Raw genomic sequence first — 13,055 nt, forward strand, 5'->3', positions numbered from 1 at the left:
GGACATTTCTTTAATTCTTATAAGGAATTTAGCCTTCCCGGCAAACTCAAGAAGAACTAGTCAGAGAGACACACCGCTCTTCTTACTCTGTGACTCATTCCATGTGTGTGTGGCTATGGTAAGCCTCCCTTCTGCAAGCTCCAGAGGTGGTCAGGCTTCTAATTTCCTAATTCAAGTACGCAGAAGCAAAGAGGCAGCCATTACCCCATGTGATGGATGTGAAAGAAACAAGGCAAGTTTATAAGATTTTATTTCAATAAGAGCAGTAACAGTACTTTTTGTCTGAAGGGGAGGTACAAGTCTGCAAAAAGGATCCTCAACGAATAAAGTCCAACATACTTTCTGCAGCAGTTCTGTGCCACGTGCGTCTAAATAAAGTAACAATCACCCCAGAGTGGAAGGAAAAGATCCTGTATCTGGTGTTGAACAATTCCAGGGCTACATCTAAGGTATCAAACAGCAGCTATTTTTGCTGGAAGCAATTTTAAATTGCCAGGGGGGTAAGGGGGTGTGGAGAGAGAGAAAAAAAAAAAAAAAAAAAAAAAAAAAAAAAAAGAGAGAAAAGCTGTTGAAAAGCACCAGCAAAAGCTGGCGCTCTAGAAAAAAGTGCCAATGGTCCTGACTGAGCTTTCTGTTCACTTCTCAATACATCAGGCCTGGAACAAGTTTCTCAGTGCAAAATTTCTCTAATTGGCTGGAAAGCATTTAAGGAAAAATCTTTTTAATTAAAAACAGAGAACCAACAAGACATGAAAGCCATGGGGGTTGGGAGAGGCATATGTTGACCTTATGAAGCTTCACAGCAGAACTCTGCAGGGGCTGTTTAAACTGAGAAAGCACAGTTTTAATTAAAGAGTCCTGAGGAACAGACAATTCAAAAGAGCAGGTCAGCTAGATTCCAAGAGGTCAATTTAAGCATAAGCAGAGGGGAAACAAGACTTCTGGTCATTTTGCTTTCCTCTGCAGGGAAATCTGTTGCTAACTGAGCATTATGTTCTGTGCTTCTCAACACAAAAGCTAGCTGTCTTCTAACCACCTCTATGGGTGTTGCATATCATTGGTAAGTGTTTAAGGGAGGGAAGAAATTTTGTGAAGTCCACCCCAGTTTCTTGACACTGGATCACATTCTAAAATAAGCTAATTTTTTTTTCCCCAGTGCATGGAATCCCAGATATGCTTATGCATACTTGAAAACAGAACTCTGCATCTTGCTATAGTTTCTAAGCCCAGTGGGAAATCCTGTAAAGAAACAGATCGAGAATATCATCAAACAGAAATCTTTTTAAAAAAAAACCAAACAACAAACTTTTTATTTACTTTTTGAAGCGTATTATGTAACTACCACATTTAGTAAAGCTAGTAAATTTTCCTTGCTATTTAGACAAAAAGAAAAATAAATCTAGTCTCCAAACAAAAGGAGTTATGAAGGGCAATGTAACTAGAACCCACCAAGTAGCAGGGCTAACAGAAAAATGTAACATAAAAGCTGCTGCATCCCTCCAAGAAGAACTACTTTCCAGTAATTCAAAAAGAGAAGAAATTAAGTAGAAAAGTAACATCTACATTAATTTCCCAAGAGAAACAATAATATTAGTGCACTTCAATTAGTGTATACATGGTTCTGCACATACACGGATTGTTACATCTAAGTATTGTTCCTGTTGAGATAGATTTCTTTCCTTGTTGGCCCTTTGAGAGCTCATGGCTAGATGCATCTGCTTGGGTGAACAAGGTACATATTCCAAGTCAAGGCATGTTATTTCAAGACCGATAGACAAAGCAGTAAATTTCCCTGCATTGACGAGCCAGATTAAGAAATCAATTCACTCATTTGTGAGATATTGTCTACTTTTCTGAAAACCCAATTAAACACTAAGAAGTGGAAAGGTGGAGGTTTTGTTTTCTTGGGTTTTTTTAAGTTTGTATAAGCTTGGAAATTGCATTGTCAGATTTTTATTTTATTCTTTATATCTTTAATTTTATTCTCCCTTACTCCCCCCTCCAGCCAGGGTGCAAGCTTTGATGCAAGTTCTCATTTATTATGTTGGCCTATAGCCTCGCAGGGTTGGCATTTATGCAGTTTATCAGGGACACCCTCCACAGATGGACAAAACTAAGAAAAAGCCACCACTCACTCCTAAAACAGACATTCAAATGTGGAATTGAGGTTAAAATCACTGAAAGGGGAAAATAGCAGTAATCACTTTTATAGCAAAGGAATAAATTAAAACAAGAACATTCTGGGAGACGTGAAAGTTAGTGAACGTAATACTTTCGACAAAGGAAGAAAAAAGATGCCTTCATCGCTCTTCACATACATAAATCAATGAAAATACTGAAGCACAGGGCAATTCCTCCCCAGAAACAAACCCAGGAGGGAAAACTGGGACAGAACAGAATCTTGCTGTAGAAAACCAAGGGTGTATTTTCATCCTTTTCTGCACACAGAATTCTATTGAAATGAAAAGGATGTTCAATGAGTAACTCTCCGTACACCTAACACAGATGCAGAAAGACATCAGTTCAGGTCTCAAAAGCAATACACCAATGTTAATTCAAGCTACACTGCTTCTGATTTCCCATGTTCTGTTGCATAGTATAGGATAACCTTAAGCAGAATTTCTTACCTGGACTCCATAACTTACCTACCTCCTTGTGGTGGGTTGACCCTGGCTGGATGCCTGGTGCCCACCAAGCCCCTCTATCACTCCCCCTCCTCAACTGGGCAAGGGAGTGAAAATACAATGAAAGTTTCACGGGTCAAGACAGGGAGACCACTCAGCAAAAAAAAAAAAAACCTGTCACGGGCAAAACAGACTCAGCTTGGAGGAAATTAGTTTAATTTATTGCCAACCAAATCAGAGTAGGATAATTAGAAATAAAGTCTGGGTCTCTCCCACAGGGTGCAGTCCTTCAGGAACAGACTGCCCCAGTGTGGGCCCCCCCCGGAGTCACAAGCCCTGCCAGCAAACCTGCCCCAGCCGGGGCTCCTCTCCCCACAGGGCCACAGGTCCTGTCAGGAGCTGCTCCAGCACAGGCTGTCCACAGGGTCACAGCCTCCTTCGGGTGCATCTACCTGCTCCAGCGTGGAACCCTCCCCAGGCTGCAGGTGGAGATCTGCTCCACCATGGACCTCCATGGGCTGAGGGGGACAGCCTGCCTCACCATGGTCTTCATCACAGGCTGCAGGAGAATCTCTGCTCTGGTGCCTGGAGCACCTCCTCCTCCTCCTCTACTGACCTGGGTGTCTGCAGAGCTGTTGCTCTCACACTTTCTCACTCCTTGCTCGGGCTGCAGTTAGGTTTTGGGTTTTTAAATTTATTTTCCCCTCCTTCTTAAATACTCTATACCACAGGCACTGCCACCATCACTGGTGGGCTTGGGCTTGGCCAGTGGTCAGTCCGTCTTGGAGCCGTCTGGCATTGGCTCCATCAGACACAGGGGAAGCTTCTGGCAGCTTCTCACAGAAGCCACTACTGCACCACCCCCCACTGCTACCAAAACCTTGCCATACAGGTAAACATGTCATATTTACTCAGATTAAAAAGTGCAGCCACTGGACTTTATAGTAAGAAAAATGTATGTTGAACTCTTTTAAGGCCACAACCAAAGCATAGTAACATCCACCTGAGCTTTTGTTCCTGTGAAGGGGAAGGGGGAGCAAAGTACCTTGGTGATTACATTTTCTTCCACCACCTTTTCCATACTCTATAAGACTGCTAAAAGTAGAAGAGAAAGGAGATACTATGTAGCTAAAACTTTTTGGTTCTTTCCAACAAATCCAGGTTCCCATTATCTGGCTGAGTTCAGATGCTAGATAGATGAAGCCTGATGAAAACTTGCATTGAACATACAGCAGTGGGTACTTTCTGTCAGATGGCTTCTCAATTTGTCAACACGAGGTTTACCACTGGCAGCTGCAGTTCTTGTGGATGACTTCTTCACTATCATCTCTAACTCTTCTACAGAAATGTGTTCTGGGAGTCTACGCTTTATATTTCCTGACTATGACCTCAAATCAGGTATGTCCTCACCGCACACTGGTTAGACTAGTTCCATACAATTTATCTGAAATCTTAAAAATATTATCCCTGAACTAACGTAAATTATTTAGAACATAAGAAAGTACTTATCACTGGGAAGAAGGCATAGCAGACAGCATAGTCAGTCACTTCAGTAGCTAATTACAGATTTTGCCATGTTTAACTACAATTGACTAGTTTCCAAGGATCTAAATGGTGTATGTCAAAAAAGCCAAGCTATTTATTCACAGTCTTGCAAACTTTGTTCATCATGAGCAGAAGTGTGACAAAGTTTAGCCAGAAGGTGAGGTTTTATCTGTATTTAAGAAATGGTTCTAGTCTTCCCCATGACAAGAAGTGACGCTGAATAGCCTGAAACTAGTGAGGCTTATAGCAAAAACAACCCACCAAAATTCATATTTGTACAGCAACATTCAGTGTATTTTCTTAAAATACTAAATTAAAACCTGAAACAAAACATAATTTTAGTTGCATGTAGTTACATGAGTTTATTTTGAACTCTGGCCAGTTCTATAATACCTAATATACTGAGTGTGGTATAAGAATAGCTAGACAAGATAGTACAGTGCTGAGTAGTTATTTTGGCATTGGAGCTTTTTCCTTGCGGGTAGGGTTGGAGAAAAGGTCACACAGTTGTCAGTGGTCCCCCTTTCACAGCCATCAGGGATCCTGCAACATCATCTAGAAGACATGCCAGGACTAGCTGTGGCAGAACTCTGGTGGCAGCATTCACCACCCTACAGCCCGACACTGCTATATACTCTGCCTCCTGCAGGGCTCCTAGTCGAAGCACTCTGTACCCCAAACGCCTGATAATCTCAGCACCTGCTTCCCTCATGCTCCACACCCTATATTCTAACCATCGGGTCTGCTCCCATCCACCAACCCCAGCATGTTTTTTTCTTCTACCCGTCCCCATGCACAGGCCCACAAATGTCCTAGCTCTGATCTGTTGTTGCTTGACATGCTGTTCTGTAATGGAAGTAGCACTGGCAACAAGGTGCTCCTAGGCTACTTTATGCTGCAAGCATTTTTTAAACTCACCATCGCAGTTGCCTGTGGCAATCTCCCTATTAACAATGTTAGAGCATTAGAACACAGCGTGAAGTGTCAGTATTTGTACTGCGTTAATAACCTAGCTAATGATTTTAATGTCAAGGTAACAGGACAGCAGCTGATGCTGGAACACTTGCCTCCATTTTTCCCCACGGTTCGGAAACACCTCCAGAAGGTCCGAAGAAAAGATGCCCTGTTATGAGGGGTAGCTTGAACAAAGCTGAACTCACGGAACAAGATGTGTGTTCCTTGACGCACGCTGTTGAAACTGTGGAGATAAAGTCAAAACAAGAGAACGTTAGAAAGCTGAACTGATGTGAATGTTCTGGGGCCAGCTAGAACAGTGGCAAGAAAACCACTGGCAGTTACATTTTGTGAAACCAAATCTCCAAAGCTTATACCCATCTGTTCTCTAGAGAGACTGTTTGCAAAAACCACACACTGGAACTTAATTATAGGAATTAGAGGTTTGTGAAAGTAAAATTCATTCTAAATAATCCCAGCAAGGGGTGTCCAAGAGCCACTTATTTGAAACCAATCCACTGGAAAATGGCTGGCCACGAGTAACTGTTGTTTATATGACCAGAAGATGCCCTTTCTTTTAGTAGTATTTGAACTTCACTCCTATTCTCATCACAGTTTTCTGTGAAGCCACACTAAAAAAACCAACCAAAAAACCCAAACCCAAGCAAACCTCTATTTCACTTCTAAATTACTGAAACTTGATTGTATTGGATGTATAAAATTACTTCAGTTGCCATGAAAAGCAGATTGACACTTCACTAAATGACACTCTGCACTACTGCATTTTGAAAAAGAGTAGCTGGTTGTTACAGTGGATAGTCAATTTGATACTCACATTCTTCTATTTTAGTACAAATTTCTCTTATTTGAGTTGTAAGCATTTTAAGTTAACTTATTGTAGTAACTATCTGTCTTAAAAAGGTTTCTCTGAAGTGCAAGAAACTCTCCTTTGGGCATGGAAAAGCTCAACATACAAGAACAATAGAAATGCAAATACAAACATTATATACCAAAAGGTATAATGATGGGTTGCCTTAAAGATAGATTTTGTGCATTTCATTCTCCATCATGCAAGTGGGACAAAGCTTTCAAACACTCCAGAGAGATCATTAAAAACATTCACTTGGGACAGCAGCTTAACTCTCCCACATAGGAGAGAATTAATGAAAAGATCCAAGTTTACTTTCATCACAGCAGAACCTCTCCATAGGTAGCACCTCCACAACAGACAAAATCCAGTGGTCACTGTGAACCCTCTCAGTTTGCATTTTTAAATCATCTCTTTAAATATAAATACTTTAAATCACTTTATCCTTCATAGTACAGAAAAGGGTCTCACACTTGAAAGCAAATTATACCAGACAGTTCAGCAAAATTAAAAAGTCTCATAACAACTGGGGAGTGTGTGGAGAGAAGCCAATTCCGTTTTTCCCAAAAAGAAACACAATTTCTGTTTTTTAATATCCTGGTTCTCAAAGTCATGCAAGTAAACGGAATTTTTCTTCACGTGTTGAAAGTTAGGTGCAGAACACTGTTGCTAGCCCTCCTACCCAGAAGGAAATGCAACTCAAAAGAAGCACAAATCACCTTATGATTAAGAAACACTCATGACTTGAATCCTGGAATTAAGAATACACTTTCTGTAAACATCATGGGCAAATATATTATTTCATACTTATGAAACCTTATTCATGCACCAGTGCTGTAAAAACCAGAGAAAAGCATAACCATTGTCCCAAGAGATTAAAATGAATAAATCATGTGCCTGATCAAAATGTGCCAAAATTACAGGAAAGGGCTCCAGTGACTACCATTTTAGGTGAAGCATTCGTTACAAATTGCTGTAATTCACTGCTTTAAAGCGAACGAGTTGAGAGTCAGGGAAACTTGCATAAAGTCCCACAAGACACCCATGACAAACCTGGAAAAGGGATTTCAGATCTTCTCATCCCAAACCACAGCCTGTAAGACTTTTTTCATTTCTGATTTGCATTGTTTTGCTGATGATTTGACAGGCTGGTGGAGAAAAGAGGGATATGAATGAAAAAGAAGAAACTTGGTGTAACAGGAGAAGGCAGCTTTCAGAAAGATGACACACGTAAGGAAGAGAAAGAATACAAAAGCACAATGATATAATTAGATGCACCAAATTATATTGCGCAGAACAACTACAGCACGCACAACTTCTGGAAGCAGATCTGGCACACCTGCAATGGAAAGGTCCAGACATGAAGCTAACATACTATTAATTCACAGCAGACAGCCCTACTAGATTACTCCTTAGTTCTAGTATGTGAAAACTCAAGTCACTTGCATTTTCAGCATAGGATGGCTCTAAACCTAGCAGGCAGAAGGGTATGATATCATTTGTTGTTGCTTACTCCATTAAAAGAGTGGGTGGATATGTTGGAACATCAGCACACCTGGATGCGCTGACAGCCAAGTGCCGCCAGCTAGTTGAGTAAAAGAGGTACAATATTTCTTTCATTCCTCATTTCTTGCAATAAGATTTTGTTTAACTATACAATGGAAAGATTTTTTCCCCAAAAGCTCAAGTCTGCAAGCACGGGAGTCAGAATTTATCCCAGTTAAGGTGCTGCATTTCAGAGACCCTACTTTACTTTACTCCTTTTTGTAATTGTAGAAGTTCAGCCCAAAGCAGCCAAACCATGATGGAGCTATCCAACAAGCCGCCCAATTACAATCAACAGATCTATTCTCAGGCAGGGTCAAAATCACTACAAGAGATGGGAATGCTATATATTTTTAACAAACTATATATTTTGGAATTGCTTTACCATGGGTAGATGGGCCATACAAACATAACTTGGCCACCTTTTCCTTAAAAATTGCCTAGAGGTGAAGTTCCCGTTAATGTGGCAAGTCATAATGGCTTGCAGGTAAACCTTTCTGCAAGAAAATGAAATTGTGACAACCCAAAGCTGTTGCAGGTATTCCAGCAGCTTGTAGGGAATAAGATCAATGCCCTACCTATGATTTTTATATACACATGAACAGATATCTCTTCCTGTTTCTTTTGAATGCAAAAATGAAACAAGCTGCAGACTCAGAGAAATGGCTTAAGCAAGATATCAAAAGCAAAGCAACAAACTCGGCTCATTCTCAGCAACTTTAGCAGCTGCTGAGACTCTTCCCTTAGGATTGCTCAGTCTTCCCTCTATCTGCCCTCCTCTCAATGAACAATTCGTACCCTTAACAAAGTTAGGTGGCCAGAGCTTACCTGCATATTTGCAGGAGAAAGACTTATGAACAAACCAGGGTATCTCAACAAGGTATTAGTTTGTCTTCATTCATTTAGAAATGAGTTTGTGAACCCAGAAGCATAGAAAATCATTTTTAACTTCTCTGGTTAACGTCTCCTTTCTCCTTTTTAGTCATTTAGTGCAGCCATCTGCAAGAGATTCCTTCAAGAAGAAAGCTTTCAACAGCTCTGCAAGCCTCCAGGTCTTCTATTGCAAACCTAATGGTTGCCCTGACCTTCTACATTGCCAGTAAATAAAGCAGGCAAATTAGAACATTAAGAAAAGTTACTAATGACACTGTTTTATTTGTCTTTCTGAAACTGACACTAGAAACAGAACTGAATGTTCATTAGTTAACACCAGTTCACTGCAAACACTCACACTTCACACAAGAATAGTTACACAACTGGATACTCCATTAACAAAACAGCTTTTCCCATTCACTTGTGAGAATATTCTGGAGAAAAACGAGAGAAAAATAAAGCAAGGTTCTCCTTCGATGGGAATATCTAAAAAACTTTTGCAGTAGGGACTTCCAAAATGCTTACTTTTTCACTCCTTTCCCTTACATGCCCCAGAACAGCTAAACCACAGAACGGAGTCTCTTCCAACGCCACTGCCGAGAAAACTGTCTTGCAGCACACCCAGTCTATGCTTGTGGGATGGCATATGCATGTGAGAGGAAGAAAAAAGTTTTGGAAGGAGACTGTGATAAAACAGCCCCAGCTCTCAGAAATGGCTGTGCTGGGAACTCTAGCACTCAGGTGCTGCTTCTCTGAACAGAGCTGCTTTCACTAAGGCTTTGTCTTTTGTGTAATTACATTTTGGCAACTTGCCAGAGTTCAGAAACTTTCAAGCACTCTTTTCAAACCTTTGCACTTCTAAATAGATTGTGGAAGTCCCAGGATGCTATGGTAACATCCCAATTGAAACCCACTACAGCAGTTAGCCTCTGCCTGCTGAACTCAGGCAAAGCCAAATATGCACAATGCAGTGAGAGCCCCAAGTCCCCAAGAAGGACAGAAGAGCCTGCCAGGGCCCTGCTGTCCCCCTAGCAGGTGCCACCTTTGGTTACCATGCAAAGAGCTGAATGAGTTCACAGGACCCTTCCTCTACTACACAGAAAACAGGGAACAAGGACTGTTATTCCTTAACTTACAGCATTACCATTTGCATTTTCCATCGAGAGCAAGATGGATGAAGAAAATCACTTTGAAGGGTTATGCTGCTTCTCCAGTGTGAACAATTCACACACACACACAACTTTTCTTCCCAGTTACACAGGTGTCTAAGTCATTAAAACAGAATTGAGTGTCTTAAGCAAAAATAAGGTAGCCTCAAATGCAAAAGAGCCTATGTCTAGTCTGACTGAAACGTCTGTAGAGATAGTGCAGAGGACCTGATGTCAACATTATGGGTATCTCAGGGCTGTTTTTTCTTGAAACACACTCTGGACTAGCTCTAGTCTGGTCCCATGGGCTGAATGCTCATTTGCAGTTGGAACACATCTTCTAGTTTAGTTCCATCTGAAAGGAACCCAGGTCACAAGCTCCAAGACTGCTTCATGGTGTGAACCAAAGCACAGTAAGCAGGGATAATCAGGAGTATTAGGATTAGAGACTATGGTACAATGGGCAACAAAGAACTAGCTCTAGGAATAGAAAATACAGAAATTCAAAAGGCTTTAAAACCCAGTCAATTTCTGTTGTTAAATAACTCATCCACACACAAAGCATCCCCAAGTGACCAATCACACTTACCCCAAGGCTATGCTCTGAAACAGAAAAGTGAAGTTTACCTTGCCTGGAATGAGTCTTGAGAGGGATCACTTAAAACTGTAGACACCAGTTTTACTGCTGTGATGAATAAATTACTGCTGCATGAGTGTAGTTTAATTTAAGATCATTCTATTCCTCACCTATCGGCTTAAATATACTACACTACTTGCAATACTCAGACCAATCATTGGGATTGTTTCTTTAGCTATCCCCTTGGAAGGTAGCATAGGAGCATTAGCATTCCTCAATTCAAAGATGTTGTGCCAACTGCTTTTTAAAATTCCACAGATATTAGAATTTGGGACAATGAAGTCAGCCTCAAGGAAATCACCATCTTCCTCTAATGAAATTAGCAGTGCTTTTTAGGCACTTCCTCTGAAATGTGTTAGCAATGTTAAGATGAAACAGATGCTGAAAGTTATTCCTGATGACTGGCTCTAAGAAAAAAATCTTTTTTTAACAACCAGGCAGGTAGGAAATCATTAACACTCAACATTTTGGCGAGACTGGGTGATGTAACACTGCAAACACTGAGACTGGATTTTTTGAGATCCTTTTTGTCTCACCCACTCAAGTTTATTTCAGCTGAAAGGTGCGGAAAGAGGGAAAGGAGTGACACAAATTTTAATGATCTGTTTTCAGGCTTCTTGGTATAGGCTCAGGAATCTCTGTATTCGTGACAATTAATACAGGTGGTACAGAGATTATCCCACGTACTGTTTGAAAGGAAATGAACAACACCACCTGTGACACAGCTGAGAGTAGGCAGAGAACAAGCTTTCTTATGTTGCTTTGTAGCAAATCAAACCCTCTGAGACCAGTCTACAGATTCTGGAGAAGGAAAGGATTAAAGGCGTTGCTGTGCTTGCCCTTTATCACCCAGAATCCCTTTATCTATTTTTTTTTTTTTTTTTTTAGAGTCCCCCTCCCTTAATTTTTCCTGTGCTAGGTCAGTAATTCAACACCTTGAAGCCTTCAAATGAAAAGCTAAAATGACCTTAGTGCGTTGAATTATTAGCTCAGGATTAAAAAAAATAAAAGGCAAATGGTGGGGGCAGAGAATCTCTAAAAACAGAGGCCTTTTGATCAGAGCAGCATCCTGCAGTTTGCTGTAACTCAAGCTGGCCATTCTTATATAGTAGGAATTAAGGACTCCCCCTGCCAGGCAGGGCCCTATTAAAACACAATAGCTGTTTGAAAAGAGTAAGCAAGCTGATATGGATATAATAGACCACATATTGGGGCCCCTTTCTACTCTGAAATAAAGCTGCTTTTTAGAGTTATGAGCTGGGAAACCTAGTATTCAGGAAGATGGGAAAGAGCATACAATGGGAGATGGTAAATAGCCCTGCAGAAGCCTTCCAAGGTGCTTAAGGGAAAAGTAAAGAAGCCTTCAGAGATAAGCATCAATCACCCAGGACTAGCTCTTTCAGTCTGATCAGGTGCTATTTCAGACCACATAGTGTTTCAGTCAGTCTGGAAAAGTCTTGCTGATACAAACAGAGATTTAGCTTTTACAGCAAAAAACACAGCAAGTTGCACACCACAGAGACAGCTGTGTGAATACCATTGTAACTAGTTTTATGGAGATCATTGCAAGTTGCTACCCAGCTTCCCTCAAAAACCCTTGCCCTTTCCCCCATAAACCTAAAATAAATAAATAATAACCCAATCCAGAATTGTAATTACAGAAAGAAAGCTGCTAATTCTCCAGCTAATGTATTTAGTATTTTTTCCAAACAGGTCCAACTAGACATTTTGGGGCAAGAAGGAAATTCCTTATTGAACTGCTCTATAACCTTCTATATGCTGAAGGTATGGGAGATTCAGGTCCTCAAAAAGCTTTATTATCATACAGCCATGATTTCCATTCTTTGGCTACCTTTATTAACCAACAGATGTATTTTTGCCCTCCCTGTCACGCTGTGGAATTAATTCACCAGCTGCAAGATGCTACAGAAACCATGTAGTAAACCTGTGGCAAGGGACAAAAGATGACACAAAGGAGAGGAACACTATTAAAAATAAAAACAACACATGGTAGTGTTCAGATTTCCTGTGGCCTAACAACTCTGGAAGTAGCTATAGAACTAACATCAGCTGGAGATGGATTCCGATATCAAAGTGTCAATGACCACTGAAGGAAGAGTGGGAATCTGAAAATTATTCAAGACCTGCACCCATCTTGTACTGCTGAGACCAAAGCATAATGCCGAGGGAAGGCAAACTGGCTTCTCAGAGAGTTGAGGCAAAAGTATAAGCATCAGTAAAGGCCTGCTTGCTCCATTCTGCATGTAGTCTCCTGTATCTCTTATTGTAAGACAGTTCCATGTTTTATAAATTAGACTTAATTATATTAGAAGGTAGCAGCACAACCATGTTTCGACTGTGATGATCCAGGAACTACTGAAATGTAACGTAATGATTGTTCCGAAGAGATTCAATACTGCTGCCATACACGCAGCTCCCATATTTACTTTTTTCAGTCTTGGTGAGACTGGAGAACTTCAGAAAAAGAAAAAAAAAATTCAACTAATACTCTCTCACCTATTCAGTTGCCTTGGCAAGAACTGTTAACACATCAAAGACTGAACAGCTTCCAATACTTCCATCATGGCAACAAATGAACCTTGCCAAAATTCCTTAATATAGATGAAGCATCATCATTTGACATTAATGCTAACTCTGCATTTAGAGATTGCTTAGTTAAACCACTTTGTGCTCACGACAACTGCTTGGCTATGGTGTTGACCAGCTACAGTTTGTCTAAATCATTTGAAGATACTCAACAGGATTAATTTTGCAGAACATGAGGTTACTGAAAGTCTCTAAGGCTAATATATTCTGGAAGTAGAATAAAGTCTCAGGTGTTCTAAAAACATTCAGATTCC

At 40.6% G+C, this 13,055-nt stretch overlaps 1 protein-coding gene across 1 annotated transcript in view; it reads right to left on the reverse strand.

The window, feature by feature from the left end:
- The window catches only part of C7H11orf49 (chromosome 7 C11orf49 homolog), an 86,023-nt gene that overhangs the window by 52,383 nt on the left and 20,585 nt on the right, over positions 1–13,055 (reverse strand). Inside the window, exon 3 of the mRNA XM_037393346.1 lies at positions 5,237–5,367. Coding sequence (XP_037249243.1) covers positions 5,237–5,367 — 131 coding nt within the window. The remainder of the gene's footprint in view (positions 1–5,236; positions 5,368–13,055) is intronic.

This window comes from Falco rusticolus, chromosome 7 (genome assembly GCF_015220075.1).
Source record: "Falco rusticolus isolate bFalRus1 chromosome 7, bFalRus1.pri, whole genome shotgun sequence".
Taxonomy (NCBI): Eukaryota; Metazoa; Chordata; class Aves; order Falconiformes; family Falconidae; genus Falco; species Falco rusticolus.